At 41.2% G+C, this 26766-nt stretch overlaps 2 protein-coding genes and 32 non-coding genes across 35 annotated transcripts; 21 read left to right on the top strand and 13 right to left on the bottom strand.

The window, feature by feature from the left end:
• The first annotated feature begins 122 nt into the window (after positions 1-122).
• On the top strand, positions 123-6794 carry LOC113080188 (suppressor of tumorigenicity 7 protein homolog). Its single transcript, XM_026252430.1, has 9 exons — positions 123-388; positions 1356-1455; positions 1539-1544; positions 1639-1800; positions 2085-2210; positions 2290-2440; positions 3516-3608; positions 4946-5088; positions 6504-6794. The coding sequence occupies exons 1-9, from the start codon at positions 123-125 to the stop codon at positions 6597-6599; spliced, it is 1143 nt and encodes a 380-aa protein (XP_026108215.1). The 3' UTR covers positions 6600-6794.
• Positions 6795-7133: 339 nt separating this feature from the next.
• Positions 7134-10901, bottom strand: LOC113080189 (uncharacterized). 2 transcript variants are annotated; one of them, XM_026252432.1, is made up of 8 exons: positions 10527-10901; positions 10266-10346; positions 10034-10144; positions 9849-9926; positions 9532-9726; positions 8975-9444; positions 8537-8864; positions 7134-8405 (listed from the first exon to the last, which is right to left on the bottom strand). In XM_026252432.1, exons 1-8 carry the CDS (start codon positions 10671-10673, stop codon positions 7989-7991), a joined length of 1827 nt encoding a protein of 608 aa, XP_026108217.1. In that variant the 5' UTR covers positions 10674-10901; the 3' UTR covers positions 7134-7988. The 2 variants fall into 2 exon arrangements, with proteins under 2 accessions (XP_026108217.1, XP_026108218.1); XM_026252433.1 differs by having other exon boundaries at positions 8975-9441.
• Positions 10902-12209: 1308 nt separating this feature from the next.
• trnaw-cca (transfer RNA tryptophan (anticodon CCA)) lies at positions 12210-12281 on the top strand. The gene has a single exon. It is a non-coding gene; the product is annotated as a tRNA-Trp (tRNA).
• A 229-nt stretch (positions 12282-12510) lies between these two features.
• On the bottom strand, positions 12511-12597 carry trnay-gua (transfer RNA tyrosine (anticodon GUA)). Its single transcript is given in 2 exon segments — positions 12511-12546; positions 12561-12597. It is a non-coding gene; the product is annotated as a tRNA-Tyr (tRNA).
• A 139-nt stretch (positions 12598-12736) lies between these two features.
• On the top strand, positions 12737-12808 carry trnaw-cca (transfer RNA tryptophan (anticodon CCA)). Its single transcript has one exon. It is a non-coding gene; the product is annotated as a tRNA-Trp (tRNA).
• A 229-nt stretch (positions 12809-13037) lies between these two features.
• On the bottom strand, positions 13038-13124 carry trnay-gua (transfer RNA tyrosine (anticodon GUA)). The gene is given in 2 exon segments: positions 13038-13073; positions 13088-13124. It is a non-coding gene; the product is annotated as a tRNA-Tyr (tRNA).
• Positions 13125-13756: 632 nt separating this feature from the next.
• Positions 13757-13828, top strand: trnaw-cca (transfer RNA tryptophan (anticodon CCA)). The gene has a single exon. It is a non-coding gene; the product is annotated as a tRNA-Trp (tRNA).
• Positions 13829-14039: 211 nt separating this feature from the next.
• trnay-gua (transfer RNA tyrosine (anticodon GUA)) lies at positions 14040-14126 on the bottom strand. The gene is given in 2 exon segments: positions 14040-14075; positions 14090-14126. It is a non-coding gene; the product is annotated as a tRNA-Tyr (tRNA).
• A 139-nt stretch (positions 14127-14265) lies between these two features.
• trnaw-cca (transfer RNA tryptophan (anticodon CCA)) lies at positions 14266-14337 on the top strand. The gene has a single exon. It is a non-coding gene; the product is annotated as a tRNA-Trp (tRNA).
• Positions 14338-14566: 229 nt separating this feature from the next.
• On the bottom strand, positions 14567-14653 carry trnay-gua (transfer RNA tyrosine (anticodon GUA)). The gene is given in 2 exon segments: positions 14567-14602; positions 14617-14653. It is a non-coding gene; the product is annotated as a tRNA-Tyr (tRNA).
• A 389-nt stretch (positions 14654-15042) lies between these two features.
• Positions 15043-15114, top strand: trnaw-cca (transfer RNA tryptophan (anticodon CCA)). The gene has a single exon. It is a non-coding gene; the product is annotated as a tRNA-Trp (tRNA).
• A 433-nt stretch (positions 15115-15547) lies between these two features.
• trnaw-cca (transfer RNA tryptophan (anticodon CCA)) lies at positions 15548-15619 on the top strand. Its single transcript has one exon. It is a non-coding gene; the product is annotated as a tRNA-Trp (tRNA).
• A 228-nt stretch (positions 15620-15847) lies between these two features.
• trnay-gua (transfer RNA tyrosine (anticodon GUA)) lies at positions 15848-15934 on the bottom strand. Its single transcript is given in 2 exon segments — positions 15848-15883; positions 15898-15934. It is a non-coding gene; the product is annotated as a tRNA-Tyr (tRNA).
• Positions 15935-16073: 139 nt separating this feature from the next.
• trnaw-cca (transfer RNA tryptophan (anticodon CCA)) lies at positions 16074-16145 on the top strand. Its single transcript has one exon. It is a non-coding gene; the product is annotated as a tRNA-Trp (tRNA).
• A 211-nt stretch (positions 16146-16356) lies between these two features.
• Positions 16357-16443, bottom strand: trnaf-gaa (transfer RNA phenylalanine (anticodon GAA)). Its single transcript is given in 2 exon segments — positions 16357-16392; positions 16407-16443. It is a non-coding gene; the product is annotated as a tRNA-Phe (tRNA).
• A 438-nt stretch (positions 16444-16881) lies between these two features.
• trnay-gua (transfer RNA tyrosine (anticodon GUA)) lies at positions 16882-16968 on the bottom strand. The gene is given in 2 exon segments: positions 16882-16917; positions 16932-16968. It is a non-coding gene; the product is annotated as a tRNA-Tyr (tRNA).
• Positions 16969-17357: 389 nt separating this feature from the next.
• trnaw-cca (transfer RNA tryptophan (anticodon CCA)) lies at positions 17358-17429 on the top strand. Its single transcript has one exon. It is a non-coding gene; the product is annotated as a tRNA-Trp (tRNA).
• Positions 17430-17862: 433 nt separating this feature from the next.
• trnaw-cca (transfer RNA tryptophan (anticodon CCA)) lies at positions 17863-17934 on the top strand. Its single transcript has one exon. It is a non-coding gene; the product is annotated as a tRNA-Trp (tRNA).
• A 454-nt stretch (positions 17935-18388) lies between these two features.
• On the top strand, positions 18389-18460 carry trnaw-cca (transfer RNA tryptophan (anticodon CCA)). The gene has a single exon. It is a non-coding gene; the product is annotated as a tRNA-Trp (tRNA).
• Positions 18461-19907: 1447 nt separating this feature from the next.
• On the top strand, positions 19908-19979 carry trnaw-cca (transfer RNA tryptophan (anticodon CCA)). The gene has a single exon. It is a non-coding gene; the product is annotated as a tRNA-Trp (tRNA).
• Positions 19980-20207: 228 nt separating this feature from the next.
• trnay-gua (transfer RNA tyrosine (anticodon GUA)) lies at positions 20208-20294 on the bottom strand. Its single transcript is given in 2 exon segments — positions 20208-20243; positions 20258-20294. It is a non-coding gene; the product is annotated as a tRNA-Tyr (tRNA).
• Positions 20295-20430: 136 nt separating this feature from the next.
• Positions 20431-20502, top strand: trnaw-cca (transfer RNA tryptophan (anticodon CCA)). Its single transcript has one exon. It is a non-coding gene; the product is annotated as a tRNA-Trp (tRNA).
• Positions 20503-21184: 682 nt separating this feature from the next.
• Positions 21185-21256, top strand: trnaw-cca (transfer RNA tryptophan (anticodon CCA)). Its single transcript has one exon. It is a non-coding gene; the product is annotated as a tRNA-Trp (tRNA).
• Positions 21257-21484: 228 nt separating this feature from the next.
• On the bottom strand, positions 21485-21571 carry trnay-gua (transfer RNA tyrosine (anticodon GUA)). The gene is given in 2 exon segments: positions 21485-21520; positions 21535-21571. It is a non-coding gene; the product is annotated as a tRNA-Tyr (tRNA).
• A 139-nt stretch (positions 21572-21710) lies between these two features.
• Positions 21711-21782, top strand: trnaw-cca (transfer RNA tryptophan (anticodon CCA)). Its single transcript has one exon. It is a non-coding gene; the product is annotated as a tRNA-Trp (tRNA).
• Positions 21783-22471: 689 nt separating this feature from the next.
• Positions 22472-22543, top strand: trnaw-cca (transfer RNA tryptophan (anticodon CCA)). The gene has a single exon. It is a non-coding gene; the product is annotated as a tRNA-Trp (tRNA).
• A 452-nt stretch (positions 22544-22995) lies between these two features.
• Positions 22996-23067, top strand: trnaw-cca (transfer RNA tryptophan (anticodon CCA)). The gene has a single exon. It is a non-coding gene; the product is annotated as a tRNA-Trp (tRNA).
• A 228-nt stretch (positions 23068-23295) lies between these two features.
• trnay-gua (transfer RNA tyrosine (anticodon GUA)) lies at positions 23296-23382 on the bottom strand. The gene is given in 2 exon segments: positions 23296-23331; positions 23346-23382. It is a non-coding gene; the product is annotated as a tRNA-Tyr (tRNA).
• Positions 23383-23521: 139 nt separating this feature from the next.
• On the top strand, positions 23522-23593 carry trnaw-cca (transfer RNA tryptophan (anticodon CCA)). Its single transcript has one exon. It is a non-coding gene; the product is annotated as a tRNA-Trp (tRNA).
• Positions 23594-24803: 1210 nt separating this feature from the next.
• trnaw-cca (transfer RNA tryptophan (anticodon CCA)) lies at positions 24804-24875 on the top strand. The gene has a single exon. It is a non-coding gene; the product is annotated as a tRNA-Trp (tRNA).
• A 228-nt stretch (positions 24876-25103) lies between these two features.
• Positions 25104-25190, bottom strand: trnay-gua (transfer RNA tyrosine (anticodon GUA)). Its single transcript is given in 2 exon segments — positions 25104-25139; positions 25154-25190. It is a non-coding gene; the product is annotated as a tRNA-Tyr (tRNA).
• A 139-nt stretch (positions 25191-25329) lies between these two features.
• On the top strand, positions 25330-25401 carry trnaw-cca (transfer RNA tryptophan (anticodon CCA)). Its single transcript has one exon. It is a non-coding gene; the product is annotated as a tRNA-Trp (tRNA).
• A 211-nt stretch (positions 25402-25612) lies between these two features.
• Positions 25613-25699, bottom strand: trnaf-gaa (transfer RNA phenylalanine (anticodon GAA)). Its single transcript is given in 2 exon segments — positions 25613-25648; positions 25663-25699. It is a non-coding gene; the product is annotated as a tRNA-Phe (tRNA).
• A 914-nt stretch (positions 25700-26613) lies between these two features.
• trnaw-cca (transfer RNA tryptophan (anticodon CCA)) lies at positions 26614-26685 on the top strand. Its single transcript has one exon. It is a non-coding gene; the product is annotated as a tRNA-Trp (tRNA).
• The last annotated feature ends 81 nt before the right edge of the window (positions 26686-26766 follow it).

Genomic DNA, 26766 nt, shown 5'->3' with positions numbered 1-26766 from the left:
TCCTAAGCTTCTCTACTTGCTCTTTGTCTTCAAGGGAGGCATCATACCACACCTAGGCTCTTTACTGCTTCTCGGAGACAGGATGGAGTGTAAAAGCGGTGTCTGACAGCTTCCCCTTGAAGATGGAGATGCTTGGACTTGCTCAGGCTGGATCTTCATGCAAGCCCGCTCAGTGTTTTCCTGGAGCTTTCTTAATAGTCGTACAGTGCAAACCTTGTCGTGGTGAGAGTTGTGAGGTCATCCATGTAGGCTCTGACCGGTGGCAGCCTCAGCCCAGGTTTATTTGCTGTCCGCCATCTGTCCATCTAGAGGCCCAAATGATGACCTCCATGGCCAGGGTGAAGGCCTGTGGGGAGATGGTGCAGCCTGCCATGATTCCCACTTCCAGGTCTTTCCCAGCTGTTTTGTACTCTGCTGTTGTCACACAGAGTTGGAGGTCCTGGAAGTAGGCCTTGACAAGAGTTGTGAGAGCCACTGGGACTCTAAAGTAGTCAAAGGCTCTCCACAGGAGGTTGTGAGGACTGAGCCAATGGCATTCGCAAGACCCAGGAACACCACATGAAGATCTGTTCCCTCCTTTTTGGTGACCTGGATCTGATGCCAGATGACACTAGTATGTTCTAAACAACCGGAGAAGCCTGAAATGCCTGTTTTCTGGATTGACGTGTCAATCAAGTTGTTTCTTTGCAGGTATCCTGCCAGCCTGTGAGCGACCATGCTGAAAAAGATTTTTTCCTCTACGTTTAGAAGGCTGATCTGTCGGAAATGCCCGATCTCTGACGAGTCCTTTTCCTTGGGGATAAGGATCCCTCCGGCTCTCCGCCAGGATTTTGGTATCTCCTTCTTTTGCATACAACTCTCATCAGTTTCCAGAGGAATAGCAGGACATCTGGAGCATTTTGTAGAGTTTATATGGAACTCCATTGGACCTGGAGATGATGCGGCTCTTGCTCTACACACGGTTTGTTCTACCCCACTCCACGTGGGTGGATTGTTATCCAGCTCATGCTCTGCTGGGTTGACTGGTGGCATGTCAGGTGGGAGTATAACTTTTTCCTGGTGTTTTTCAGATGTTCTTCCAGGTCGGCATTTAACACTGAGAGAATTCCGCTCTTCTACTTTGTGAATAGACTCTTCACAAATTTGATGGGACCTTTGTAGAAGCATGATCTTGTTTGCTCATTCCTTCTGCCCTTCCTCAGGATGTTTTCAGCTCTCCTCAGTGTTGGACTTGGTGGGGATTGAAGGAGTAGCTCATTTGCCTTCAACCACTCCAAATCGTTCCACTCTGTAGCATAGATAAGATTGCCCATCCTATCCAACTTTTTCATGGCTGTGCCTCTGATCCCTCCCAGCATGTTGCAGAGATCGGTGTCGGCCTCCTTCCACATCGTCTTGTTGCAGGCCTTTGGCCACTTGACTAATGGCCTTCAGCCCTGGGTCTTCTTCTCTGCTGTTGGTTGTGATGGGTTGGGTTCAGGTTGCCCTCTTGTGCAATGTTGTTCCTCGTCTAGGGCAGGGGTGTCGATGTCCTGCAGACTGTGGTATGTGTCCTGCCACTGAACTTCTGTCAACTGACTTAGCCTGTTTCTCAAAAAAATAGCTGTCGATGTGACTTCCCTGTTGACCCTTCTTTAGGCACCCTTTTTTGTCCTGGTGTATTTTCAGGCCTTGGGTGGAAGTAACCTTTGTCCAACCACAAATGCAGTTCTGGAGCTTATGTCCTGCTGTAGCTATCAGAGCCTCCGTTATGCTGATCTTCAATCTCGTAATCTGTTCCATTCCAGTGTTCATTACCGGGTAATCCACAGATGAGCCATCTTCCGCCCCTGCTCTCGTTGGCTCAGGCTCAATTATTATATATAAAATAAATAGTAATTAAAAATAAATTGTTAACTGTATTCTTATAGTAATATAAAAGGGCTCCCTATAGTTAGAACATAAATTGAGGTAGATTTTTATCCCTAAGAGAATTTTAGGTATAATTGAATTTATTTAAAAACGAGCAATTTGTTTGGTAAATCATTGTTTATTAAAAAAGCACGCCGAACCATCATGTTATTGTACGGCTACAGCTCTAACAGTGTCTGGTGTGGCTCGTCTGCAGGTTTTCTCCAGAGGCGGCGTCTCGCAGAGGTTTGAGCACAGCAGAAATGAACGCAGTAGAAGCCATACACAGAGCAGTGGAGTTCAACCCACACGTACCAAAAGTAAGCATCATCATCATCTTCATTCTCCTGCTCCTCCTCCTCCTCCTCAGCCGTAACCTGCCACTCGTTCTTTCCACAGTACCTCTTGGAGATGAAGAGCTTGATTCTGCCTCCGGAGCACATCCTGAAGCGCGGAGACAGTGAAGCCATCGCCTACACCTTCTTCCACCTGCAGCACTGGAAGCGTGTGGAGGGAGCGCTCAACCTGCTGCACTGCACCTGGGAGGGAAGTGAGTGAGAGACCATCAGCTCTGAAAAACATCAGAGACGCCACACTTCTGTCTGATTTATATTCTGCCATGTTAAGGCAGTCCACAGCATTGCATGGTACTGTGTTATGATCAAATATGTCCCTGCAGCACAGAAACAGTCATTAGTAGCACAGGTATATTTGGAGCAATAGACAACAATACATTGTATGGGTCAAAATTATACATTTCTCTTTTATGCCAAAAATCATTAGGATATTACGTAAAGATCATGCTCCATGAAGATAGTTTGTATATTTCCTACCATTAATATATCAGAACTTCATTTTTTATTAGTAATATGCATTGTTAAGAACTTTATTTGGACAATTTAAAGGTGATTTTCTCAATATTTAGATTTTTTTGCACCCTCAGATTCCAGATTTAAAAAAAAATATATGTGTGTATATATATATATACACACATTAATAAAAAATAGTTGCATCTCTGCCAGCTATTTTCCTATCCTGGATAATAGTATAGCGACTTACAATTGCTATATATGTCAGAGGTCACATGACTCTGGAGCAACTAGGGGTTAAGTGTTTTGCTCAGGGACACATTGGTGTCTCACAGTGGATTCGAACCCGGGTCTCTCACACCAAAGGCATGTGTCTTATCCACTGTGCTAACACCACCCATATAAACATATAAACCATCTGGCCGTTGAGATTTGCTGTATTGTATGCTGTGTGAGTGTATGTTATGTATGTGGATAAAATAGGGTATATTTATAGTAGTTACAAGTTGGGGTTTATTCATTTTGCAATGATATGGAAATCTGTAAGGTTTGTTGATAACAGTTTGGTGTAGTCGAGTCACATTTATGTCTGTAGCACTTTATATGCTACGGAAAGTTATTTTTCTAAGTGTAATTACTGTGCGTCGCCTTCATCATGGTATTCATTATTAATAAATGCCTTTATTTCTTATGACTTTTGAGAAGCAAACTTTTTTCAATATAAAAGTTTAAAGTGTTCTAGTGAATATCAGAAAACAGAATTTTTCAGCTCATTCTTTGTGTTGAAAGCTGATTGTGGATGGCCTGATGCTTCAGCTTTCAGGATGATCCCGTATCCTCTGGAGAAAGGCCACCTCTTCTATCCGTATCCAGTCTGTACAGAGACCGCGGACAGAGAACTGCTACCAAGTAAGAGATTTTCCTGCACCTCTCCTGTAGATGAAGCTTGGGCTTGTTTCTGTCATCTGCAGCATCCAGATATTAGTATATTAGGCCTTTCAGTACAGTTATACAAATGTTCAGCTGCTGATTCTGGTGTCAGATCTCTCCTGATTGTGAACAAGTAAAGGTCAGAATAAGGTCAGTAATATCTCCAGATGAACTCTTTCTGGACTGAAGCAGCTCAGCTTTACTTGATTCTCCATCAATCATGTTTTAGTCTCAAATCTGATCCTCAGGATCTTCTGAGGAGCGTTTGTTTCCAAGAAGCTTTACTTTCACTGTTCCTCAGCGGAGGAATGATCTTCACAAGCCTCCAGAACATCTCACATCTTCTGAGGAGCCTTGATTTCTTCAGCTCTCAGTCTCTGTGTTATATGTGCGGATCATTTACATCTCATCTCACTGACACACATCACTGCAAAGATAGACTGACTGAAGATTGAGATGCTACTCTCTGACTATTGTCTGGTATATCAGGCCAGTGTTGGGTGGAACTGATTATTGAGTAATTACTTACTGTAGTTTAATATCTTTTCCCTTAAAAAAAATAAAATAGGGAATTAATTTGTATTAGAATGTAATACTGTGTGTAGACTGTAGAACAGTTATGTACTATACAGTAGTGGATTTAACGTCAAACCTTTAAATGCATACTTTAACTACTTTGGTGAGTTAATAAGAATACTGGTAACACTTTAGTGTCCAGTCCTTACTATTAACATGAATATTGCTGGATATTGGCTGTTAATTAATACTTAAAAAAGCACATATTAATTAATACTGCAAGACCTTATTCTAAATTCTAAATCCTACCCAATTCTTAAAAGCAGTAATTAGGAATATATTGATGCAATAGTAATGGTTAATAATTAGTTCATTGTGGGAATTGGAATGTAATCTAAAGAGTGACCAGAAAAGTATTTGTAGTAACTAAAAGAGCCATTTCATATCTATCCTCGTATCATTAACTTGTTAAGGCTGATATAAGATGTAGAATACTTTTTGGAGAGAGTGATTTGTACAGTAATCTAATCACACTGTTAACTAGTAATTAATCACTTTTTTTAGAGTAACTTACTGAACACTGTGTCAGGCATCACAGGGTTAAAAGAGTGCTTGAGTAATTCCTGACGCCAGTCTCCAAACCCATCTGCTGTTATTTTAATATCCAGCACAGCCGTCAAGCCCAAAATAATAAACATACACAACATGAAGCTGTGTGATCACTGAGGCGCTTCTCTTCTGGAGCAGCAGTAGTTAACCCTGACTGTGTGTGTGTGTGTGTGTGTGTGTGTGTGTGTCAGCAGTGTTCCACGAGGTGTCAGTGTATCCCAAGAAGGAGCTGCCGTTCTTCATCCTGTTCACGGCGGGTCTCTGCTCGTTCACAGCGATGCTGGCGCTCCTCACGCATCAGTTCCCGGAGCTCATGGGAGTGTTTGCTAAAGCCGTGAGTATCACACAGACAAACACACCACCGTGGAAGACTTTCATTTTCATCAGCATCTATTGAGTCTCATCAGCTCTCATGAAGAATCATTTAAAAAACACTGACATGCAGGGATTGGCCAAACATCAGGTTTTTTAAAGATAACTCATCATGCTCATATTTGTGTTTGAAATGTACATTCTTCACGTAGTGCTGAAAGATTCATCTTTAGAAAATATGACCAGGTTTATCTCTAACATTGCGTTTTCATAGAGACTAGTGTCTAATTTCTGCTGAAACGTAATCAGCTGGTGGTGGCACATCTTACCCCATTGCCTTATAGTTTGTTATACTGTGAAACTGTTTTTCAGAAAAGAATTAGCTATAAAATGCACATGTAGCCAGATTAAAAATAATCAAAGGTAGTCCATCATACTTGAACAAATCGACTAAAGCCTTGAGTTCTCGTTCTCGACTGAATTCTCTGGAAGTCTCCATATTAAACCAGTTCATCTCTTCACTTTCACAGTTTGATCAGTGTTGTAGTCTTAACCTCTGAATGGATTTGTATTAGATCACTGCATGTTTCTGCTCGCTGAAGATGAATCCCTCACTAGCAGTGTTGGGGAAAGCTGCTTTTAAAAGTAACGCATTACAATATTGTGCTATTAGTTACTTTTTATGAAAAGTAATGTGTTACATTACCTTTTCTCTTCTTGTTTGTTTTTATTATAACAAAAAAAGTTATCTTGTGATTATATATGTTACTATTTTTGGCAAATTGACTTCTGTATAGTAGAGGTTATGCTGCTGATCTGGTTTACATGAAGAATTGGATGCAAGAGAAGACAGTTTAACACTCTAAAGGAATAAAATAAATAAATAAAAGATGTTATTTTTGCTCATTAGTAAGGTTGAATTGGATCATCGAAGGTTAACAGCAAAGACACTGGTTAATAATATGTGATTAAATACATGATATTTGTGTTATTTAACATATTTAATTATTTTGTATTGTTTTTGAGGAACACTGAGTGTGTTTTGTGCAGTGAGATGAGTAAGCACACGTTTATATTTAGTCCAGAACTACAGTAAGATCATGTTCACACACAACACTCTGATGTTACTCCTGATGTCTGTCTCCATGGCAACACCAGAGCTGTCACTCAACACATGGAAACAAAGTTACTGGAGTTATTTACTTGAAAAAGTAACTCGGATATTTACCTCTAAATGAAACCGTAATGTTACCTTACTAGTTACTTGGGTAAAGTAACTCATGTTAACTGTAATGTGTTACCCCCAACATGCTAATTTGTAGCAAAATGTATTTTTGTTTGTTTTTATATGAATCTTTTCATTATGTTTTTGTCTATCTTGTCTGAGATGAGTATTCAGACTGCAGATATCTCACTTGTTTGTGTCTCGTCCATCAGTTCCTGAGCACCCTGTTCGCTCCGCTGAGCTTCATCATGGAGAAGGTGGAGAGTATTCTTCCCTCGAGTCTGTGGCACCAGCTCACGCGGATCTGATCTCACGGACATGCATTATTATTGACTGAGGTGCCAAGTTCTTCAGAAGTGCCCAGAAGACAGAAACACAACCCACATCAAACGCTGAAGGAATTGATTTCCCTCTCAATCTCCTGTAATTCTTTCTGTTGAAAACTTTTAGACAAACATGGGTATATAAAGAAAAAATAAATCAATTTCTGTACTACTGCAAAACAGACGTCTCCATTTTTGAAGTCCATACGAGACAATCATCTTCTCCGATGTGACGTTCTCTGTTATCAAATTGGAAAAATTGTCTAAAAAAGCAGCATAATGTCATTGTTTGATTTGCAAGATTTTTACTTATTTTTATTATTTGGTTTACTATTAAGAGATCATGAAATGTGTAATCTGAACACTGGGTGTCGCTATCACACCCCAATCACAAAGCATCATGTGGCTTATCAGTGAATGCTGTTCACATGAAAGCAACACTAGGCTACAAAAACAAAAAGATAACCTCATTTATAAACAGGGTTGCTAGGTCTGCATTACAAAACCCGCCCAATCGCATTCAGGGGGCAAGGTGTTATCGCTACCTTTATTTATTTTATTATTTTGTTATTATTATGTTTTGCAGTCTATGAATTCTCGAATTCTTATGACTAAAAAAACCTGGGGCAAGAGTATAAAAGTAGCATAATTTAGCCGGAAAATTGACACCAATTTTCAGATGTATAATTAATGCTCTTTGAAGAAGACATGAAGAGTCACCATGTCAGTGTCTAGCACTTTTTTTATTTTACTGTAGGAAATGTTAACTTCATGTGAGAGGTGAGTCTTCTGCTTCATGAGAGTTGTGATGGTCACAGCAGATTGATGTAGTTTGCAGCTGATTTCAGCAGAAGAACAGACAGAGTGACGGTGCTGAAGCTGGGGAACAATTGTCTGTATAAGAAGGGGGGAAGGGGGGAAGAGAAGCGCGAGAAATTCAGGAAATCACAGGTTCGAATCCACGCTGTCACATAAAGTTATGCGTGTATTTGTTAAAAATTGTGAATCGATTGTTTTGTTTCCAAGTTTAATTTTAAAAGTAATGTATTTGAATTTAATTATTGTTTCGTTTCTAAGATTGATTTTTATTTTATCCTCATTATCATTATCATTTGTCCAAGTGCATTTATTAAGGCAATCATTTCCTGTGGCAGTGGGGACAAAATAACCTTATTACGGCATTCACACTTTATTGTATCATATGCACTGGTGCAGCTGGTAGAACTGGCGCAGACTCCACCAGTGCCCAGTGTCCGGGCTCCTTCACCTCCACCAGTGCCCAGTGTCCAGACTCCACCAGTGCCCAGTGTCCGGGCTCCTTCACCTCCACCAGTGCCAGTGCGTCAGTGTAGGCCAGCCCTGTTGGATGAGTTGCTACCTTTTGGCCCGTCTCAGCAGAGTGAGATCCCCTGCATCCCACTCAAAAATACAGGATGACAGCCTTGCCATAAAAGTAGGGTACAACTGGTGGGCGTCAGTGGTGCACCCTACTGCCAGACGTCGCATAAAATGCCAAATGTCTAGGCGGACGATGACATCTGGCCAGCCGCTGAACCGCCTCTTCAATTTAGTCTCTCCCACTTTCTTGCAACAATCACAGTCCACATAAATGATAGTGGGAGGATCAACACCAGCACTCCGGTATCGCTCCATGAGCCCTGCAGCCATGAGGTCTAACCCAGCCCCTTCATTCGCAGTCAGGACACTCATCAGCACCTGACCTATCTCATTGCCCACTGAGGTAAGCCACTGTGCTGTGCCTTTCGCAGGCCCGCTCAACTTCTTGGTGATCTGAAAGAAACAATAAGCATAGCAAATAATACAACATGCATCCAAATCAGTTACACTGAAAAAAATAAAGCTCTCTTGGTCTAACAATACATTATAGATAAGGGTACAGTCAATTAAGCAGCTTATCTGACCTTCTTAGTTGAATCCATTTTTAAGATTGATCCATACGTGGATGTTATGCTGGCCTTTATGTGATCGAGCCTGTTGAGAATGTCCTGACTATATACAGTGAGGAGCCATTTGTAGCTGGGTACTGAAGCAAGTGGTGGTGGCTCCTGGAAGTGCAGCGGATGCAGGCCACGATTATCAAAAAAGGCCACACACTCTGATGTGTACCGAAGCGCACGTTTCAACCACTCCTCACTGTGGTTCTCTCTCAGCTGGCCGATGATCCTCACTGGACCATTCCCCATGCCCCTCTCACGCAGCAAGCGAAGAACCCGAATGTCACAGGCATACCTTGGAAAAAAGCATTCATTTAAGTATCTTATTATAAGGTATCTAATTATTGTAGGAAATATTTATCAGAAAGGGTAGCACATAAGTGAAAATGACTGCAAAATAATTACTTGCGTGTGAGGATGACCCTGAATTCAGATCGATGGGCCAGGTCCAACTGCTGCAGCACAGCTTGACTCCAGGACAGATAGCTGGTTCTACACCTGGTGCAGATCAGGGTCTCTGTCACCAGGTTGTAGTATCTGTCAATGTCTAACACCTGTCGTACCCTCCTGTGCAGTCCACCACCACACAGCTGTTGCCTGGCACAGGCAGGGTTAGTACACTGGAGCCGCACCTTCCACAGCTTATATGGCATCCAGAGCAAGAGACGCTGTGAAAAAAACCTATCAGGTGTTGGAGCTTGGTGGTACAACAGGGCTGGTGGTGGGGGGTGATACCACAACTGTAGGTTTTCACGCAGCTCCAGCTTTCCCTTTGCACCAACCCTAAAAAGTGCTTCTGACACCCACTTCTGGTCTTGCTGTGGCATTGTCTGTGGCCACAGAAGGGGGAGATCTTCTGGCTGAGATGAGACCTGCTGATATTATAAAAAACACTGGTTTAAATAAAAGCTAAGAGAGCATTAAATGATGAAGACATGTATATATTTTGAATGAGATCTTACTGGGCTCCTCACAACAGTATTCTCAGAAACAGTTGATGGCGTTGCTGTTTTTTTGATGCGTTGTGAACTCTGAGGTGGAGGAAGGAAGAAGGAAGAGGAGGACTGGATGACGGGCTGATGAGGTTTGGGGGATGGAGGAGGATGAGGATCAGAGGGTGGACATGAAACTGTAGCTGAACTGGAGTGCTCTAACATCTGTGGAGTCAAACATTATGAATAATTTATTAAGGGGATTGCCATGTTTTTAATACATTAAAATTACATAGTGATAAAGTCATGATGACATTATAAAAGTCTTGATGTCTTTTAATATTAACCTGAGAGGTTTTCCTCTGGGTGCTCAAATTAGGTTTTGCTGCTGCCACATGTGAGCCTCCAAACCTTGACTTTTCAAACTAAAAAGATTTGTCATGGTTAGTGATAACAAAACCCTAACACTATAGTTAAAGGTTGAGATGTTTCAGTATCTGCAGTGATGCATGCAATAGTGTGGTCTGCTTACCATTGACAATGTCAGTTTAGGTCTCTTTGCAGGACATGACACATCGCTGACAGAGGGTGTGCTTTGGGCCGGGGTGCTCTGTGATGCTTCCCCTGTGACTGGTGGATGAACCTGTGACACATGCATAAAGTACAAAACAGTCTTCCTAATGTGATTTTAGATATAAAGACACATTGATGTTGCAAACACATCTATCTATTTATGCAACTTGAACCAGGCTAATTTAAGTTACCTTGTGAAAGCCACAAATACATGTCTGAGCTTCCTTCAGAAGAGTGGTCTGTCCCCTCATTTGCAGAGGGCACTTTTCTATCTGTGAACATGAATTATACCTCTGACACTGGATCTCAAAACAGCAATAAGTCATCATAATTATATCAATATAACATTGTATTTACATGTAATTACTTATCCATACACATAAATAAAAATACCACAATGTATTGTCAAAAAAGTTTGTTAGTTTGCCCATGAATCTAGCTGCATAACTTACCTTCTGATACATCTCATGCCATCTTTTTTGTCGGGGAGAAGGTCTATTCCCCTGTGTAGATGGCCAAACTCCTGTTTGGGCAAAACTCTCCAGACGCGCAAGCCATTCAGCATTACTCATGCCTTTGTGAGACTTAGCTGAAGCCATGTCGTTGCCTGAAACACTACATAACACGTTACACTAACTGCCATTGTAGCCTGTAGCATTTACCCTCCTGTTGTGTTCATTTCATGATAGCTAGTTGTGTTCCTGGTCCAGAACGACCGCCATATTATAGCAGATTATAAGTTCATTATAATACACATATTATCTTACATATAACATGTTGTGATTTATTTATTTATTATTTAATGCCATGTCAGCAGCAGGGGCTATATTCATGCCAAGAGGAAACATTTCAATTGCACAATTCAGTCATATATATAATGTCAAAACAATTATATAACATTTATATATATATATATATATATATATATATATATATATATATATATATATATATATATATATATATATATATATATATATATGTTTGTATGTATGTGTGTATGTTTGTACAAATATAAAAAAATACATATAATAAGATTATAACAAGAATAAAAGTATAAGAACAATTACATAGAGTCTTAACAAGTTGTGATAGATCTTTCTATTATGGCTGTATGTCTCAATGACCTAGGCTCATACAACACGTTTATGAGTATAAATAAATAAATAAATATATAGCATTATGGATTAATTTGACTAAAACAAATACTCAGATTAAACATATTGTGGTCTTTCAACTGTGTCCATGTGATAAGGGCATGAACCTGAATGTATAAACTTATCCATTCACTTCTTTTGACTGGTCATAACATATGTACAAACATATAACATACGTGTAAAAGTTAAACAAAACATTAACATTTTCCAAATTTATTTTGTGTGTTCAAATGCCGCATTTGGAAAAAGCTGTGGAACCTTATTACAATTCAATAAAAAGCATTTTTTTTTTCATTGAGAAAACTTGTTAATCGGTTAAATTCGACATATTTACAGTTACGTTAGCTCCGGTCGTAATAGTATTTACACATCAGTGACAGTTGACGTTACGTAGTATCAAGCGGTAATCATAGGCTAATTTACATGGCCAATCTTGCTATTCCTAAAGAACAAAAATCCTAAACCATTTCATTCATATCAAGATATAAATAACATACATGAGCGGAATGTAAATAATTTAACGTTACCTGAGCGGAGATTACATGCAATTGGCGAGGACGTGCGTGATTGGTGTATGAGAAATAGACCTTGCCATTTCATTGGACGCGGAAAAATAGAGATCGCAACGTGATTGAATTATAAAAGATAGAAGTCGTAACGTGATTGGTTTTTAAAAGATAGAAGTCGTAACGTGATTGGTTTTCAAAAGATAGAGGTCGTAACGTGATTGGTTTTCAAAAGATAGAGGTCATAACGTGATTGGTTTTTAAAAGATAGAAGTCGGCATACTATTGGATTAATTTTACAGACTTGTGGTTGTCAGGTACCGCCATCGAAGGATGGAAAAAGCGTAAGGCACGAAAAGTTTCCAAGAAAATCAGACATCCGTACCTCTCGAGGTTATTGAAAACAATAGGCTCCATTTTTGTGGTGAATGCGTCAACGGCCATGCAAAGGAAGCAATAACCTGTTTTTTAAGACCTTGTGGCGCAACGGTAGCGCGTCTGACTCCAGATCAGAAGGTTGCGTGTTCAAATCACGTCGGGGTCAAGCCGTCTCTTATTTACATTAAAAGTATGAAGTCCAATGTCAAGTGTTTTCATCCAGCTTTGTTTTCATAATTATTGAAGCTTGTAAAAAAGAAGCCTCTAATATGACAAACACTCCTTCCACTCTGTAAAGTGATATATTTGAATCTTGACCCATTTTATTTTTTTTAACTGCCAATACGAAGTCTAAAGGAAATGTGAAAATATTTGATCTGAATTTAAAATCACACTCCTTCGAGCCGGAATTGAACCAGCGACCTAAGGATACCCAACAACTCATCTACAGTCCTCCGCTCTACCAGCTGAGCTATCGAAGGATGGAAAAAGCGAAAGGCACGAAAAGTTTCCAAGAAAATCAGACATCCGTACCTCTCGAGGTTATTGAGAAAAATAGGCTCCATTTTTGTGGTGAATGCGTCAACGGCCATGCAAAGGAAGCAATAACCTTTTTTTTAAGACCTCGTGGCGCAATGGTAGCGCGTCTGACTCCAGATCAGAAGGTTGCGTGTTCAAATCACGTCGGGGTCACGCTGTCTCTTCTTTACATTAAAAGTATGAAGTCCAACGTCAAGTGTTTTCATCCAGCTTTGTTTTCATAATTATTGAAGCTTGTAAAAAAGAAGCCTCTAATATGACAAACACTCCTTCCACTCTGTAAAGTGATATATTTGAATCTTGACCCATTTTATTTTTTTTAACTGCCAATACGAAGTCTAAAGGAAATGTGAAAATATTTGATCTGAACTTAAAATCACACTCCTTCGAGCCGGAATTGAACCAGCGACCTAAGGATACCCAACAACTCATCTACAGTCCTCCGCTCTACCAGCTGAGCTATCGAAGGATGTAACGCATAAGGCACCAGATGGTGTCAAGAAATTCAGACATACGTACCTCTCGAGGTTATTGGGAAAAATAGGCTCCTTATTGGGGTGAATGCATCAACGGCCATGGAAAGGAAGCAATAACCTGTTTTTTAAGACCTTATGGCGCAACGGTAGCTCGTCTTACTCCAGATCAGAAGATTGCGTTTTCAAATCACGTCGGGGACAAGCCATCTCTTCTTTACATTAAAAGTATGAAGTCCAAAGTCAAGCGTTTTCATCATAAGGCACCAGAAGGTGTCAAGAAATTCAGACGTCCGTACCTCTCGAGGTTATTGGGAAAAATTGGCTCCTTTTTGTGGTGAATGCGTCAACGGGCATGCAAAGGAAGCAATAACCTGTTTTTTAAGACCTGGTGGCGCAACGGTAGCGCGTCTGACTCCAGATCAGAAGGTTGCGTGTTCAAATCACGTCGGGGTCAAGCTGTCTCTTCTTTACATTAAAAGTATGAAGTCCAAAGTCAAGCGTTTTCATCATGAGGTGTCAAGAAATTCAGACATCCGTACCTCTCGAGGTTATTGGGAAAAATAGACTCCTTTTTGTGGTGAATGCGTCAACGGCCATCCAAGGGAAGCAATAACCTGTTTTTTAAGACCTCGTGGTGCAACGGTAGCGCGTCTGACTCCAGATCAGAAGGTTGCGTGTTCAAATCACGTCGGGGTCAACCCATCTCTTCTTTACATTAAACGTATGAAGTCCAATTCAAGTGTTTTCATAAATATTGAAGCGTGTAAAAAAGAAGCCTCTAATATGACAAACACTCCTTCCACTCTGTAAAGTGATATATTTGGATCTTGACCCATTGGCTTTTTTTAACTGCCAATATGAAGTCTAAAGGAAATGTGAAAATATTTGATCTGAATTTAAAATCACACTCCTTCGAGCCGGAATTGAACCAGCGACCTAAGGATACCCAACAACTCATCTACAGTCCTCCGCTCTACCAGCTGAGCTATCGAAGGATGGAAAAAGCATAAGGCACGAAAAGTTTCCAAGAAAATCAGACATCCGTACCTCTCGAGGTTATTGAGAAAAATAGGCTCCATTTTTGTGGTGAATGCGTCAACGGCCATGCAAAGGAAGCAATAACCTGTTTTTTAAGACCTCGTGGCGCAACGGTAGCGCGTCTGACTCCAGATCAGAAGGTTGCGTGTTCAAATCACGTCGGGGTCAAGCCGTCTCTTCTTTACATTAAAAGTATGAAGTCCAACGTCAAGTGTTTTCATCCAGCTTTGTTTTCATAATTATTGAAGCTTGTAAAAAAGAAGCCTCTAATATGACAAACACTCCTTCCACTCTGTAAAGTGATATATTTGAATCTTGACCCATTTTATTTTTTTTAACTGCCAATATGAAGTCTAAAGGAAATGTGAAAATATTTGATCTGAACTTAAAATCACACTCCTTCGAGCCGGAATTGAACCAGCGACCTAAGGATACCCAACAACTCATCTACAGTCCTCCGCTCTACCAGCTGAGCTATCGAAGGATGTAACGCATAAGGCACCAGATGGTGTCAAGAAATTCAGACATACGTACCTCTCGAGGTTATTGGGAAAAATAGGCTCCTTATTGGGGTGAATGCATCAACGGCCATGGAAAGGAAGCAATAACCTGTTTTTTAAGACCTTGTGGCGCAACGGTAGCGCGTCTTACTCCAGATCAGAAGGTTGGGTTTTCAAATCACGTCGGGGACAAGCCATCTCTTCTTTACATTAAAAGTATGAAGTCCAAAGTCAAGTGTTTTCATCATAAGGCACCAGAAGGTGTCAAGAAATTCAGACGTCCGTACCTCTCGAGGTTATTGGGAAAAATAGGCTCCTTTTTGTGGTGAATGCGTCAACGGGCATGCAAAGGAAGCAATAACCTGTTTTTTAAGACCTCGTGGCGCAACGGTAGCGCGTCTGACTCCAGATCAGAAGGTTGCGTGTTCAAATCACGTCGGGGTCAACCCATCTCTTCTTTACATTAAACGTATGAAGTCCAATTCAAGTGTTTTCATAAATATTGAAGCGTGTAAAAAAGAAGCCTCTAATATGACAAACGCTCTTTCCACTCTGTAAGGTGATATATTTGGATCTTGACCCATTGGCTTTTTTAACTGCCAATACGAGGTCTATAGGAAATGTGAAAATATTTGCTCTGAATTTAAAATCACACTCCTTGGAGCCGCAATCGAACCAGCGACCTAAGGATACCCAACAACTCATCTACAGTCCTCCGCTCTACCAGCTGAGCTATCGAAGGATGTAACGCATAAGGCACCAGAAGGTGTCAAGAAATTCAGACATCCGTACCTCTCGAGGTTATTGGGAAAAGTAGGCTCCTTTTTGTGGTGAATGCGTCAACAGGCATGCAAAGGAAGCAATAACCTGTTTTTTAAGACTTCGTGGCGCAATGGTAGCGCGTCTGACTCCAGATCAGAAGGTTGCGTGTTCAAATCACGTCGGGGTCAAGCCATCTCTTCTTTACATTAAACGTATGAAGTCCAACGTCAAGTGTTTTCATCCAGCTTTGTTTTCATAATTATTGAAGCTTGTAAAAAAGAAGCCTCTAATATGACAAACACTCCTTCCACTCTGTAAAGTGATATATTTGGATCTTGACCCATTGGCTTTTTTTAACTGCCAATATGAAGTCTAAAGGAAATGTGAAAATATTTGATCTGAATTTAAAATCACACTCCTTCGAGCCGGAATTGAACCAGCGACCTAAGGATACCCAACAACTCATCTACAGTCCTCCACTCTACCAGCTGAGCTATCGAAGGATGGAAAAAGTGTAAGGCACGAAAAGTTTCCAAGAAAATCAGACATCCGTACCTCTCGAGGTTATTGAAAACAATAGGCTCCATTTTTGTGGTGAATGCGTCAACGGCCATGCAAAGGAAGCAATAACCTGTTTTTTAAGACCTCGTGGCGCAACGGTAGCGCGTCTGACTCCAGATCAGAAGGTTGCGTGTTCAAATCACGTCGGGGTCAAGCTGTCTCTTCTTTACATTAAAAGTATGAAGTCCAACGTCAAGTGTTTTCATAATTATTGAAGCGTGTAAAAAAGAAGCCTCTAATATGACAAACGCTCCTTCCACTCTGTAAGGTGATATATTTGGATCTTGACCCATTGGTTTTTTTAACTGCCAATACGAGGTCTAAAGGAAATGTGAAAATATTTGCTCTGAATTTAAAATCACACTCCTTGTAGCCGCAATCGAACCAGCGACCTAAGGATACCCAACAACTCATCTTCAGTCCTTCGCTCTACCAGCTGAGCTATAGAAGGATGGAAAAATCGTAAGGCACGAAAAGTTTCCAAGAAAATCAGACATCCGTACCTCTTGAGGTTATTGGGAAAAGTAGGCTCCTTATTGGGGTGAATGCATCAACGGCCAGGCAAAGGAAGCAATAACCTGCTTTTTAAGTCCTTGTGACGCAACGGTAGCGCGTCTGACTCCAGATCAGAAGGTTGCGTGTTCAAATCACGTTGGGGTCAAGCCATCTCTTCTTTACATTAAAAGTATGAAGTCCAACGTCAAGTGTTTTCATCCAGCTTTGTTTTCATAATTATTGAAGCTTGTAAAAAAGAAGCCTCTAATATGACAAACACTCCTTCCACTCTGTAAAGTGATATATTTGGATCTTGACCCATTGGCTTTTTTTAACTGCCAATATGAAGTCTAAAGGAAATGTGAAAATATTTGATCTGAATTTAAAATCACACTCCTTCGAGCCGGAATTGAACCAGCGACCTGAGGATACCCAACAACTCATCTACAGTCCTCCGCTCTACCAGCTGAGCTATCGAAGGATGTAACGCATAAGGCACCAGATGGTGTCAAGAAATTCAGACATACGTACCTCTCGATGTTATTGGGAAAAATAGGCTCCTTATTGGGGTGAATGCATCAACGGCCATGGAAAGGAAGCAATAACCTGTTTTTTAAGACCTTGTGGCGCAACGGTAGCGCGTCTTACTCCAGATCAGAAGGTTGCGTTTTCAAATCACGTCGGGGACAAGCCATCTCTTCTTTACATTAAAAGTATGAAGTCCAAAGTCAAGCGTTTTCATCATAAGGCACCAGAAGGTGTCAAGAAATTCAGACGTCCGTACCTCTCGAGGTTATTGGGAAAAATAGGCTCCTTTTTGTGGTGAATGCGTCAACGGCCATGGAAAGGAAGCAATAACCTGTTTTTTAAGACCTCGTGGCGCAACGGTAGCGCGTCTGACTCCAGATCAGAAGGTTGCGTGTTCAAATCACGTCGGGGTCAACCCATCTCTTCTTTACATTAAACGTATGAAGTCCAATTCAAGTGTTTTCATAAATATTGAAGCATGTAAAAAAGAAGCCTCTAATATGACAAACGCTCTTTCCACTCTGTAAGGTGATATATTTGGATCTTGACCCATTGGCTTTTTTAACTGCCAATACGAGGTCTATAGGAAATGTGAAAATATTTGCTCTGAATTTAAAATCACACTCCTTGGAGCCGCAATCGAACCAGCGACCTAAGGATACCCAACAACTCATCTACAGTCCTCCGCTCTACCAGCTGAGCTATCGAAGGATGTAACGCATAAGGCACCAGAAGGTGTCAAGAAATTCAGACATCCGTACCTCTCGAGGTTATTGGGAAAAATAGGCTCCTTTTTGTGGTGAATGCATCAACAGCCATGCAAAGGAAGCAATAACCTGTTTTTTAAGACTTCGTGGCGCAATGGTAGCGCGTCTGACTCCAGATCAGAAGGTTGCGTGTTCAAATCACGTCGGGGTCAAGCCATCTCTTCTTTACATTAAAAGTATGAAGTCCAACGTCAAGTGTTTTCATCCAGCTTTGTTTTCATAATTATTGAAGCTTGTAAAAAAGAAGCCTCTAATATGACAAACACTCCTTCCACTCTGTAAAGTGATATATTTGGATCTTGACCCATTGGCTTTTTTTAACTGCCAATATGAAGTCTAAAGGAAATGTGAAAATATTTGATCTGAATTTAAAATCACACTCCTTCGAGCCGGAATTGAACCAGCGACCTAAGGATACCCAACAACTCATCTACAGTCCTCCGCTCTACCAGATGAGCTATCGAAGGATGGAAAAAGCGTAAGGCACGAAAAGTTTCCAAGAAAATCAGACATCCGTACCTCTCGAGGTTATTGAAAACAATAGGCTCCATTTTTGTGGTGAATGCGTCAACGGCCATGTAAAGGAAGCAATAACCTGTTTTTTAAGACCTCGTGGCGCAACGGTAGCGCGTCTGACTCCAGATCAGAAGGTTGCGTGTTCAAATCACGTCGGGGTCAAGCTGTCTCTTCTTTACATTAAAAGTATGAAGTCCAACGTCAAGTGTTTTCATAATTATTGAAGCGTGTAAAAAGAAGCCTCTAATATGACAAACGCTCCTTCCACTCTGTAAGGTGATATATTTGGATCTTGACCCATTGGTTTTTTTAACTGCCAATACGAGGTCTAAAGGAAATGTGAAAATATTTGCTCTGAATTTAAAATCACACTCCTTGGAGCCGCAATCGAACCAGCGACCTAAGGATACCCAACAACTCATCTTCAGTCCTTCGCTCTACCAGCTGAGCTATAGAAGGATGGAAAAATCGTAAGGCACGAAAAGTTTCCAAGAAAATCAGACATCCGTACCTCTTGAGGTTATTGGGAAAAGTAGGCTCCTTATTGGGGTGAATGCATCAACGGCCAGGCAAAGGAAGCAATAACCTGCTTTTTAAGTCCTTGTGACGCAACGGTAGCGCGTCTGACTCCAGATCAGAAGGTTGCGTGTTCAAATCACGTTGGGGTCAAGCCATCTCTTCTTTACATTAAAAGTATGAAGTCCAATTCAAGTGTTTTCATAAATATTGAAGCATGTAAAAAAGAAGCCTCTAATATGACAAACGCTCTTTCCACTCTGTAAGGTGATATATTTGGATCTTGACCCATTGGCTTTTTTAACTGCCAATACGAGGTCTATAGGAAATGTGAAAATATTTGATCTGAATTTAAAATCACACTCCTTGGAGCCGCAATCGAACCAGCGACCTAAGGATACCCAACAACTCATCTTCAGTCCTTCGCTCTACCAGCTGAGCTATAGAAGGATGGAAAAATCGTAAGGCACGAAAAGTTTCCAAGAAAATCAGACATCCGTACCTCTTGAGGTTATTGGGAAAAGTAGGCTCCTTATTGGGGTGAATGCATCAACGGCCAGGCAAAGGAAGCAATAACCTGCTTTTTAAGTCCTTGTGACGCAACGGTAGCGCGTCTGACTCCAGATCAGAAGGTTGCATGTTCAAATCACGTTGGGGTCAAGCCATCTCTTCTTTACATTAAAAGTATGAAGTCCAATTCAAGTGTTTTCATAAATATTGAAGCATGTAAAAAAGAAGCCTCTAATATGACAAACGCTCTTTCCACTCTGTAAGGTGATATATTTGGATCTTGACCCATTGGCTTTTTTAACTGCCAATACGAGGTCTATAGGAAATGTGAAAATATTTGATCTGAATTTAAAATCACACTCCTTGGAGCCGCAATCGAACCAGCGACCTAAGGATACCCAACAACTCATCTACAGTCCTCCGCTCTACCAGCTGAGCTATCGAAGGATGTAACGCATAAGGCACCAGAAGGTGTCAAGAAATTCAGACATCCGTACCTCTCGAGGTTATTGGGAAAACTAGGCTCCTTTTTGTGGTGAATGCGTCAACAGCCATGCAAAGGAAGCAATAACCTGTTTTTTAAGACTTCGTGGCGCAATGGTAGCGCGTCTGACTCCAGATCAGAAGGTTGCGTGTTCAAATCACGTCGGGGTCAAGCCATCTCTTCTTTACATTAAAAGTATGAAGTCCAACGTCAAGTGTTTTCATCCAGCTTTGTTTTCATAATTATTGAAGCTTGTAAAAAAGAAGCCTCTAATATGACAAACACTCCTTCCACTCTGTAAAGTGATATATTTGGATCTTGACCCATTGGCTTTTTTTAACTGCCAATATGAAGTCTAAAGGAAATGTGAAAATATTTGATCTGAATTTAAAATCACACTCCTTCGAGCCGGAATTGAACCAGCGACCTAAGGATACCCAACAACTCATCTACAGTCCTCCGCTCTACCAGCTGAGCTATCGAAGGATGTAACACATAAGGCACCAGAAGGTGTCAAGAAATTCAGACATCCGTACCTCTCGAGGTTATTGGGAAAAATAGGCTCCTTTTTGGGGTGAATGCGTCAACGGCCATGCAAAGGAAGCAATAACCTGTTTTTTAAGACCTTGTGGCGCAACGGTAGCGCGTCTGACTCCAGATCAGAAGGTTGCGTGTTCAAATCACGTCGGGGACAAGCCATCTCTTCTTTACATTAAAAGTATGAAGTCCAAAGTCAAGCGTTTTCATCATAAGATGTCAAGAAATTCAGACATCCGTACCTCTCGAGGTTATTGGGAAAAATAGGCTCCTTTTTGTGGTGAATGCGTCAACGGCCATGCAAAGGAAGCAATAACCTGTTTTTTTTTCTTTACATTAAACGCGCAACGGTAGCGCGTCTGACTCCAGATCAGAAGGTTGCATGTTCAAATCACGTTGGGGTCAAGCCATCTCTTCTTTACATTAAACGTATGAAGTCCAATTCAAGTGTTTTCATAAATATTGAAGCGTGTAAAAAAGAAGCCTCTAATATGACAAACGCTCTTTCCACTCTGTAAGGTGATATATTTGGATCTTGACCCATTGGCTTTTTTAACTGCCAATACGAGGTCTATAGGAAATGTGAAAATATTTGCTCTGAATTTAAAATCACACTCCTTGGAGCCGCAATCGAACCAGCGACCTAAGGATACCCAACAACTCATCTACAGTCCTCCGCTCTACCAGCTGAGCTATCGAAGGATGTAACGCATAAGGCACCAGAAGGTGTCAAGAAATTCAGACATCCGTACCTCTCGAGGTTATTGGGAAAAGTAGGCTCCTTTTTGTGGTGAATGCGTCAACAGGCCATGCAAAGGAAGCAATAACCTGTTTTTTAAGACTTCGTGGCGCAATGGTAGCGCGTCTGACTCCAGATCAGAAGGTTGCGTGTTCAAATCACGTCGGGGTCAAGCCATCTCTTCTTTACATTAAAAGTATGAAGTCCAACGTCAAGTGTTTTCATCCAGCTTTGTTTTCATAATTATTGAAGCTTGTAAAAAAGAAGCCTCTAATATGACAAACACTCCTTCCACTCTGTAAAGTGATATATTTGGATCTTGACCCATTGGCTTTTTTTAACTGCCAATATGAAGTCTAAAGGAAATGTGAAAATATTTGATCTGAATTTAAAATCACACTCCTTCGAGCCGGAATTGAACCAGCGACCTAAGGATACCCAACAACTCATCTACAGTCCTCCGCTCTACCAGCTGAGCTATCGAAGGATGGAAAAAGCGTAAGGCACGAAAAGTTTCCAAGAAAATCAGACATCCGTACCTCTCGAGGTTATTGAAAACAATAGGCTCCATTTTTGTGGTGAATGCGTCAACGGCCATGCAAAGGAAGCAATAACCTGTTTTTTAAGACCTCGTGGCGCAACGGTAGCGCGTCTGACTCCAGATCAGAAGGTTGCGTGTTCAAATCACGTCGGGGTCAAGCTGTCTCTTCTTTACATTAAAAGTATGAAGTCCAACGTCAAGTGTTTTCATAATTATTGAAGCGTGTAAAAAAGAAGCCTCTAATATGACAAACGCTCCTTCCACTCTGTAAGGTGATATATTTGGATCTTGACCCATTGGTTTTTTTAACTGCCAATACGAGGTCTAAAGGAAATGTGAAAATATTTGCTCTGAATTTAAAATCACACTCCTTGGAGCCGCAATCGAACCAGCGACCTAAGGATACCCAACAACTCATCTACAGTCCTCCGCTCTACCAGCTGAGCTATCGAAGGATGGAAAAAGCGTAAGGCACGAAAAGTTTCCAAGAAAATCAGACATCTGTACCTCTCGAGGTTATTGGGAAAAATAGGCTCCTTATTGGGGTGAATGCATCAACGGCCATGGAAAGGAAGCAATAACCTGTTTTTTAAGACCTTGTGGCGCAACGGTAGCGCGTCTTACTCCAGATCAGAAGGTTGCGTTTTCAAATCACGTCGGGGACAAGCCATCTCTTCTTTAAATTAAAAGTATGAAGTCCAAAGTCAAGCGTTTTCATCATAAGGCACCAGAAGGTGTCAAGAAATTCAGACATCCGTACCTCTCGAGGTTATTGGGAAAAATAGGCTCCTTTTTGTGGTGAATGCGTCAACGGCCATGCAAAGGAAGCAATAACCTGTTTTTTAAGAATTCGTGGCGCAATGGTAGCGCGTCTGACTCCAGATCAGAAGGTTGCGTGTTCAAATCACGTCGGGGTCAAGCCATCTCTTCTTTACATTAAAAGTATGAAGTCCAACGTCAAGTGTTTTCATCCAGCTTTGTTTTCATAATTATTGAAGCGTGTAAAAAAGAAGCCTCTAATATGACAAACGCTCCTTCCACTCTGTAAGGTGATATATTTGGATCTTGACCCATTGGTTTTTTTAACTGCCAATACGAGGTCTAAAGGAAATGTGAAAATATTTGCTCTGAATTTAAAATCACACTCCTTGGAGCCGCAATCGAACCAGCGACCTAAGGATACCCAACAACTCATCTTCAGTCCTTCGCTCTACCAGCTGAGCTATAGAAGGATGGAAAAATCGTAAGGCACGAAAAGTTTCCAAGAAAATCAGACATCCGTACCTCTTGATGTTATTGGGAAAAGTAGGCTCCTTATTGGGGTGAATGCATCAACGGCCATGCAAAGGAAGCAATAACCTGTTTTTTAAGACCTCGTGGCGCAACGGTAGCGCGTCTGACTCCAGATCAGAAGGTTGCGTGTTCAAATCACGTCGGGGTCAAGCCATCTCTTCTTTACATTAAAAGTATGAAGTCCAACGTCAAGTGTTTTCATCCAGCTTTGTTTTCATAAATATTGAAGCTTGTAAAAAAGAAGCCTCTAATATGACAAACACTCCTTCCACTCTGTAAAGTGATATATTTGGATCTTGACCCATTGGCTTTTTTTAACTGCCAATATGAAGTCTAAAGGAAATGTGAAAATATTTGATCTGAATTTAAAATCACACTCCTTCGAGCCGGAATTGAACCAGCGACCTAAGGATACCCAACAACTCATCTACAGTCCTCCGCTCTACCAGCTGAGCTATCGAAGGATGGAAAAAGCATAAGGCACGAAAAGTTTCCAAGAAAATCAGACATCCGTACCTCTCGAGGTTATTGAGAAAAATAGGCTCCATTTTTGTGGTGAATGCGTCAACGGCCATGCAAAGGAAGCAATAACCTGTTTTTTAAGACCTCGTGGCGCAACGGTAGCGCGTCTGACTCCAGATCAGAAGGTTGCGTGTTCAAATCACGTCGGGGTCAAGCCGTCTCTTCTTTACATTAAAAGTATGAAGTCCAACGTCAAGTGTTTTCATCCAGCTTTGTTTTCATAATTATTGAAGCTTGTAAAAAAGAAGCCTCTAATATGACAAACACTCCTTCCACTCTGTAAAGTGATATATTTGAATCTTGACCCATTTTATTTTTTTTAACTGCCAATATGAAGTCTAAAGGAAATGTGAAAATATTTGATCTGAACTTAAAATCACACTCCTTCGAGCCGGAATTGAACCAGCGACCTAAGGATACCCAACAACTCATCTACAGTCCTCCGCTCTACCAGCTGAGCTATCGAATGATGTAACGCATAAGGCACCAGATGGTGTCAAGAAATTCAGACATACGTACCTCTCGAGGTTATTGGGAAAAATAGGCTCCTTATTGGGGTGAATGCATCAACGGCCATGGAAAGGAAGCAATAACCTGTTTTTTAAGACCTTGTGGCGCAACGGTAGCGCGTCTTACTCCAGATCAGAAGGTTGGGTTTTCAAATCACGTCGGGGACAAGCCATCTCTTCTTTACATTAAAAGTATGAAGTCCAAAGTCAAGTGTTTTCATCATAAGGCACCAGAAGGTGTCAAGAAATTCAGACGTCCGTACCTCTCGAGGTTATTGGGAAAAATAGGCTCCTTTTTGTGGTGAATGCGTCAACGGGCATGCAAAGGAAGCAATAACCTGTTTTTTAAGACCTTGTGGCGCAACGGTACCGCGTCTGACTCCAGATCAGAAGGTTGCGTGTTCAAATCACGTCGGGGTCAACCCATCTCTTCTTTACATTAAACGTATGAAGTCCAATTCAAGTGTTTTCATAAATATTGAAGCGTGTAAAAAAGAAGCCTCTAATATGACAAACGCTCTTTCCACTCTGTAAGGTGATATATTTGGATCTTGACCCATTGGCTTTTTTAACTGCCAATACGAGGTCTATAGGAAATGTGAAAATATTTGCTCTGAATTTAAAATCACACTCCTTGGAGCCGCAATCGAACCAGCGACCTAAGGATACCCAACAACTCATCTACAGTCCTCCACTCTACCAGCTGAGCTATCGAAGGATGTAACGCATAAGGCACCAGAAGGTGTCAAGAAATTCAGACATCCGTACCTCTCGAGGTTATTGGGAAAAGTAGGCTCCTTTTTGTGGTGAAGGCGTCAACAGGCATGCAAAGGAAGCAATAACCTGTTTTTTAAGACTTCGTGGCGCAATGGTAGCGCGTCTGACTCCAGATCAGAAGGTTGCGTGTTCAAATCACGTCGGGGTCAAGCCATCTCTTCTTTACATTAAAAGTATGAAGTCCAACGTCAAGTGTTTTCATCCAGCTTTGTTTTCATAATTATTGAAGCTTGTAAAAAAGAAGCCTCTAATATGACAAACACTCCTTCCACTCTGTAAAGTGATATATTTGGATCTTGACCCATTGGCTTTTTTTAACTGCCAATATGAAGTCTAAAGGAAATGTGAAAATATTTGATCTGAATTTAAAATCACACTCCTTCGAGCCGGAATTGAACCAGCGACCTAAGGATACCCAACAACTCATCTACAGTCCTCCGCTCTACCAGCTGAGCTATCGAAGGATGGAAAAAGCGTAAGGCACGAAAAGTTTCCAAGAAAATCAGACATCCGTACCTCTCGAGGTTATTGAAAACAATAGGCTCCATTTTTGTGGTGAATGCGTCAACGGCCATGCAAAGGAAGCAATAACCTGTTTTTTAAGACCTCGTGGCGCAACGGTAGCGCGTCTGACTCCAGATCAGAAGGTTGCGTGTTCAAATCACGTCGGGGTCAAGCTGTCTCTTCTTTACATTAAAAGTATGAAGTCCAACGTCAAGTGTTTTCATAATTATTGAAGCGTGTAAAAAAGAAGCCTCTAATATGACAAACGCTCCTTCCACTCTGTAAGGTGATATATTTGGATCTTGACCCATTGGTTTTTTTAACTGCCAATACGAGGTCTAAAGGAAATGTGAAAATATTTGCTCTGAATTTAAAATCACACTCCTTGTAGCCGCAATCGAACCAGCGACCTAAGGATACCCAACAACTCATCTTCAGTCCTTCGCTCTACCAGCTGAGCTATAGAAGGATGGAAAAATCGTAAGGCACGAAAAGTTTCCAAGAAAATCAGACATCCGTACCTCTTGAGGTTATTGGGAAAAGTAGGCTCCTTATTGGGGTGAATGCATCAACGGCCAGGCAAAGGAAGCAATAACCTGCTTTTTAAGTCCTTGTGACGCAACGGTAGCGCGTCTGACTCCAGATCAGAAGGTTGCGTGTTCAAATCACGTTGGGGTCAAGCCATCTCTTCTTTACATTAAAAGTATGAAGTCCAACGTCAAGTGTTTTCATCCAGCTTTGTTTTCATAATTATTGAAGCTTGTAAAAAAGAAGCCTCTAACATGACAAACACTCCTTCCACTCTGTAAAGTGATATATTTGGATCTTGACCCATTGGCTTTTTTTAACTGCCAATACGAAGTCTAAAGGAAATTCGAAAATATTTGATCTGAATTTAAAATCACACTCCTTCGAGCCGGAATTGAACCAGCGACCTGAGGATACCCAACAACTCATCTACAGTCCTCCGCTCTACCAGCTGAGCTATCGATGGATGTATCGCATAAGGCACCAGATGGTGTCAAGAAATTCAGACATACGTACCTCTCGAGGTTATTGGGAAAAATAGGCTCCTTATTGGGGTGAATGCATCAACGGCCATGGAAAGGAAGCAATAACCTGTTTTTTAAGACCTTGTGGCGCAACGGTAGCGCGTCTTACTCCAGATCAGAAGGTTGCGTTTTCAAATCACGTCGGGGACAAGCCATCTCTTCTTTACATTAAAAGTATGAAGTCCAAAGTCAAGCGTTTTCATCATAAGGCACCAGAAGGTGTCAAGAAATTCAGACGTCCGTACCTCTCGAGGTTATTGGGAAAAATAGGCTCCTTTTTGTGGTGAATGCGTCAACGGCCATGCAAAGGAAGCAATAACCTGTTTTTTAAGACCTCGTGGCGCAACGGTAGCGCGTCTGACTCCAGATCAGAAGGTTGTGTGTTCAAATCACGTCGGGGTCAACCCATCTCTTCTTTACATTAAACGTATGAAGTCCAATTCAAGTGTTTTCATAAATATTGAAGCATGTAAAAAAGAAGCCT

Source organism: Carassius auratus, unplaced genomic scaffold (assembly GCF_003368295.1).
Source record: "Carassius auratus strain Wakin unplaced genomic scaffold, ASM336829v1 scaf_tig00030419, whole genome shotgun sequence".
In the NCBI taxonomy this organism is placed as follows: Eukaryota; Metazoa; Chordata; class Actinopteri; order Cypriniformes; family Cyprinidae; genus Carassius; species Carassius auratus.
Note: the sequence above shows the minus strand (reverse complement) of the source record. Positions and strands in the feature narration are given on the sequence as shown.

Bases quoted from the DNA above. Each gene is read 5' to 3' on its own strand.
- LOC113080189 (XM_026252432.1), bottom strand. From the start codon at position 10,673: ATGGCTTCAGCTAAGTCTCACAAAGGCATGAGTAATGCTGAATGGCTT. The intron at 10,347-10,526 runs GTAAGTTATGCA...TCATGTTCACAG, and splicing joins GGCATGAGATGTATCAGAAG to ATAGAAAAGTGCCCTCTGCA. The intron at 10,145-10,265 runs GTAACTTAAATT...CATGTGTCACAG, and splicing joins GTATTTGTGGCTTTCACAAG to GTTCATCCACCAGTCACAGG.
- LOC113080188 (XM_026252430.1), top strand. From the start codon at position 123: ATGGAGATGCTTGGACTTGCTCAGGCTGGATCTTCATGCAAGCCCGCT. The intron at 2,441-3,515 runs GTGAGTGAGAGA...CTGATGCTTCAG, and splicing joins GCACTGCACCTGGGAGGGAA to CTTTCAGGATGATCCCGTAT. The intron at 3,609-4,945 runs GTAAGAGATTTT...TGTGTGTGTCAG, and splicing joins GGACAGAGAACTGCTACCAA to CAGTGTTCCACGAGGTGTCA.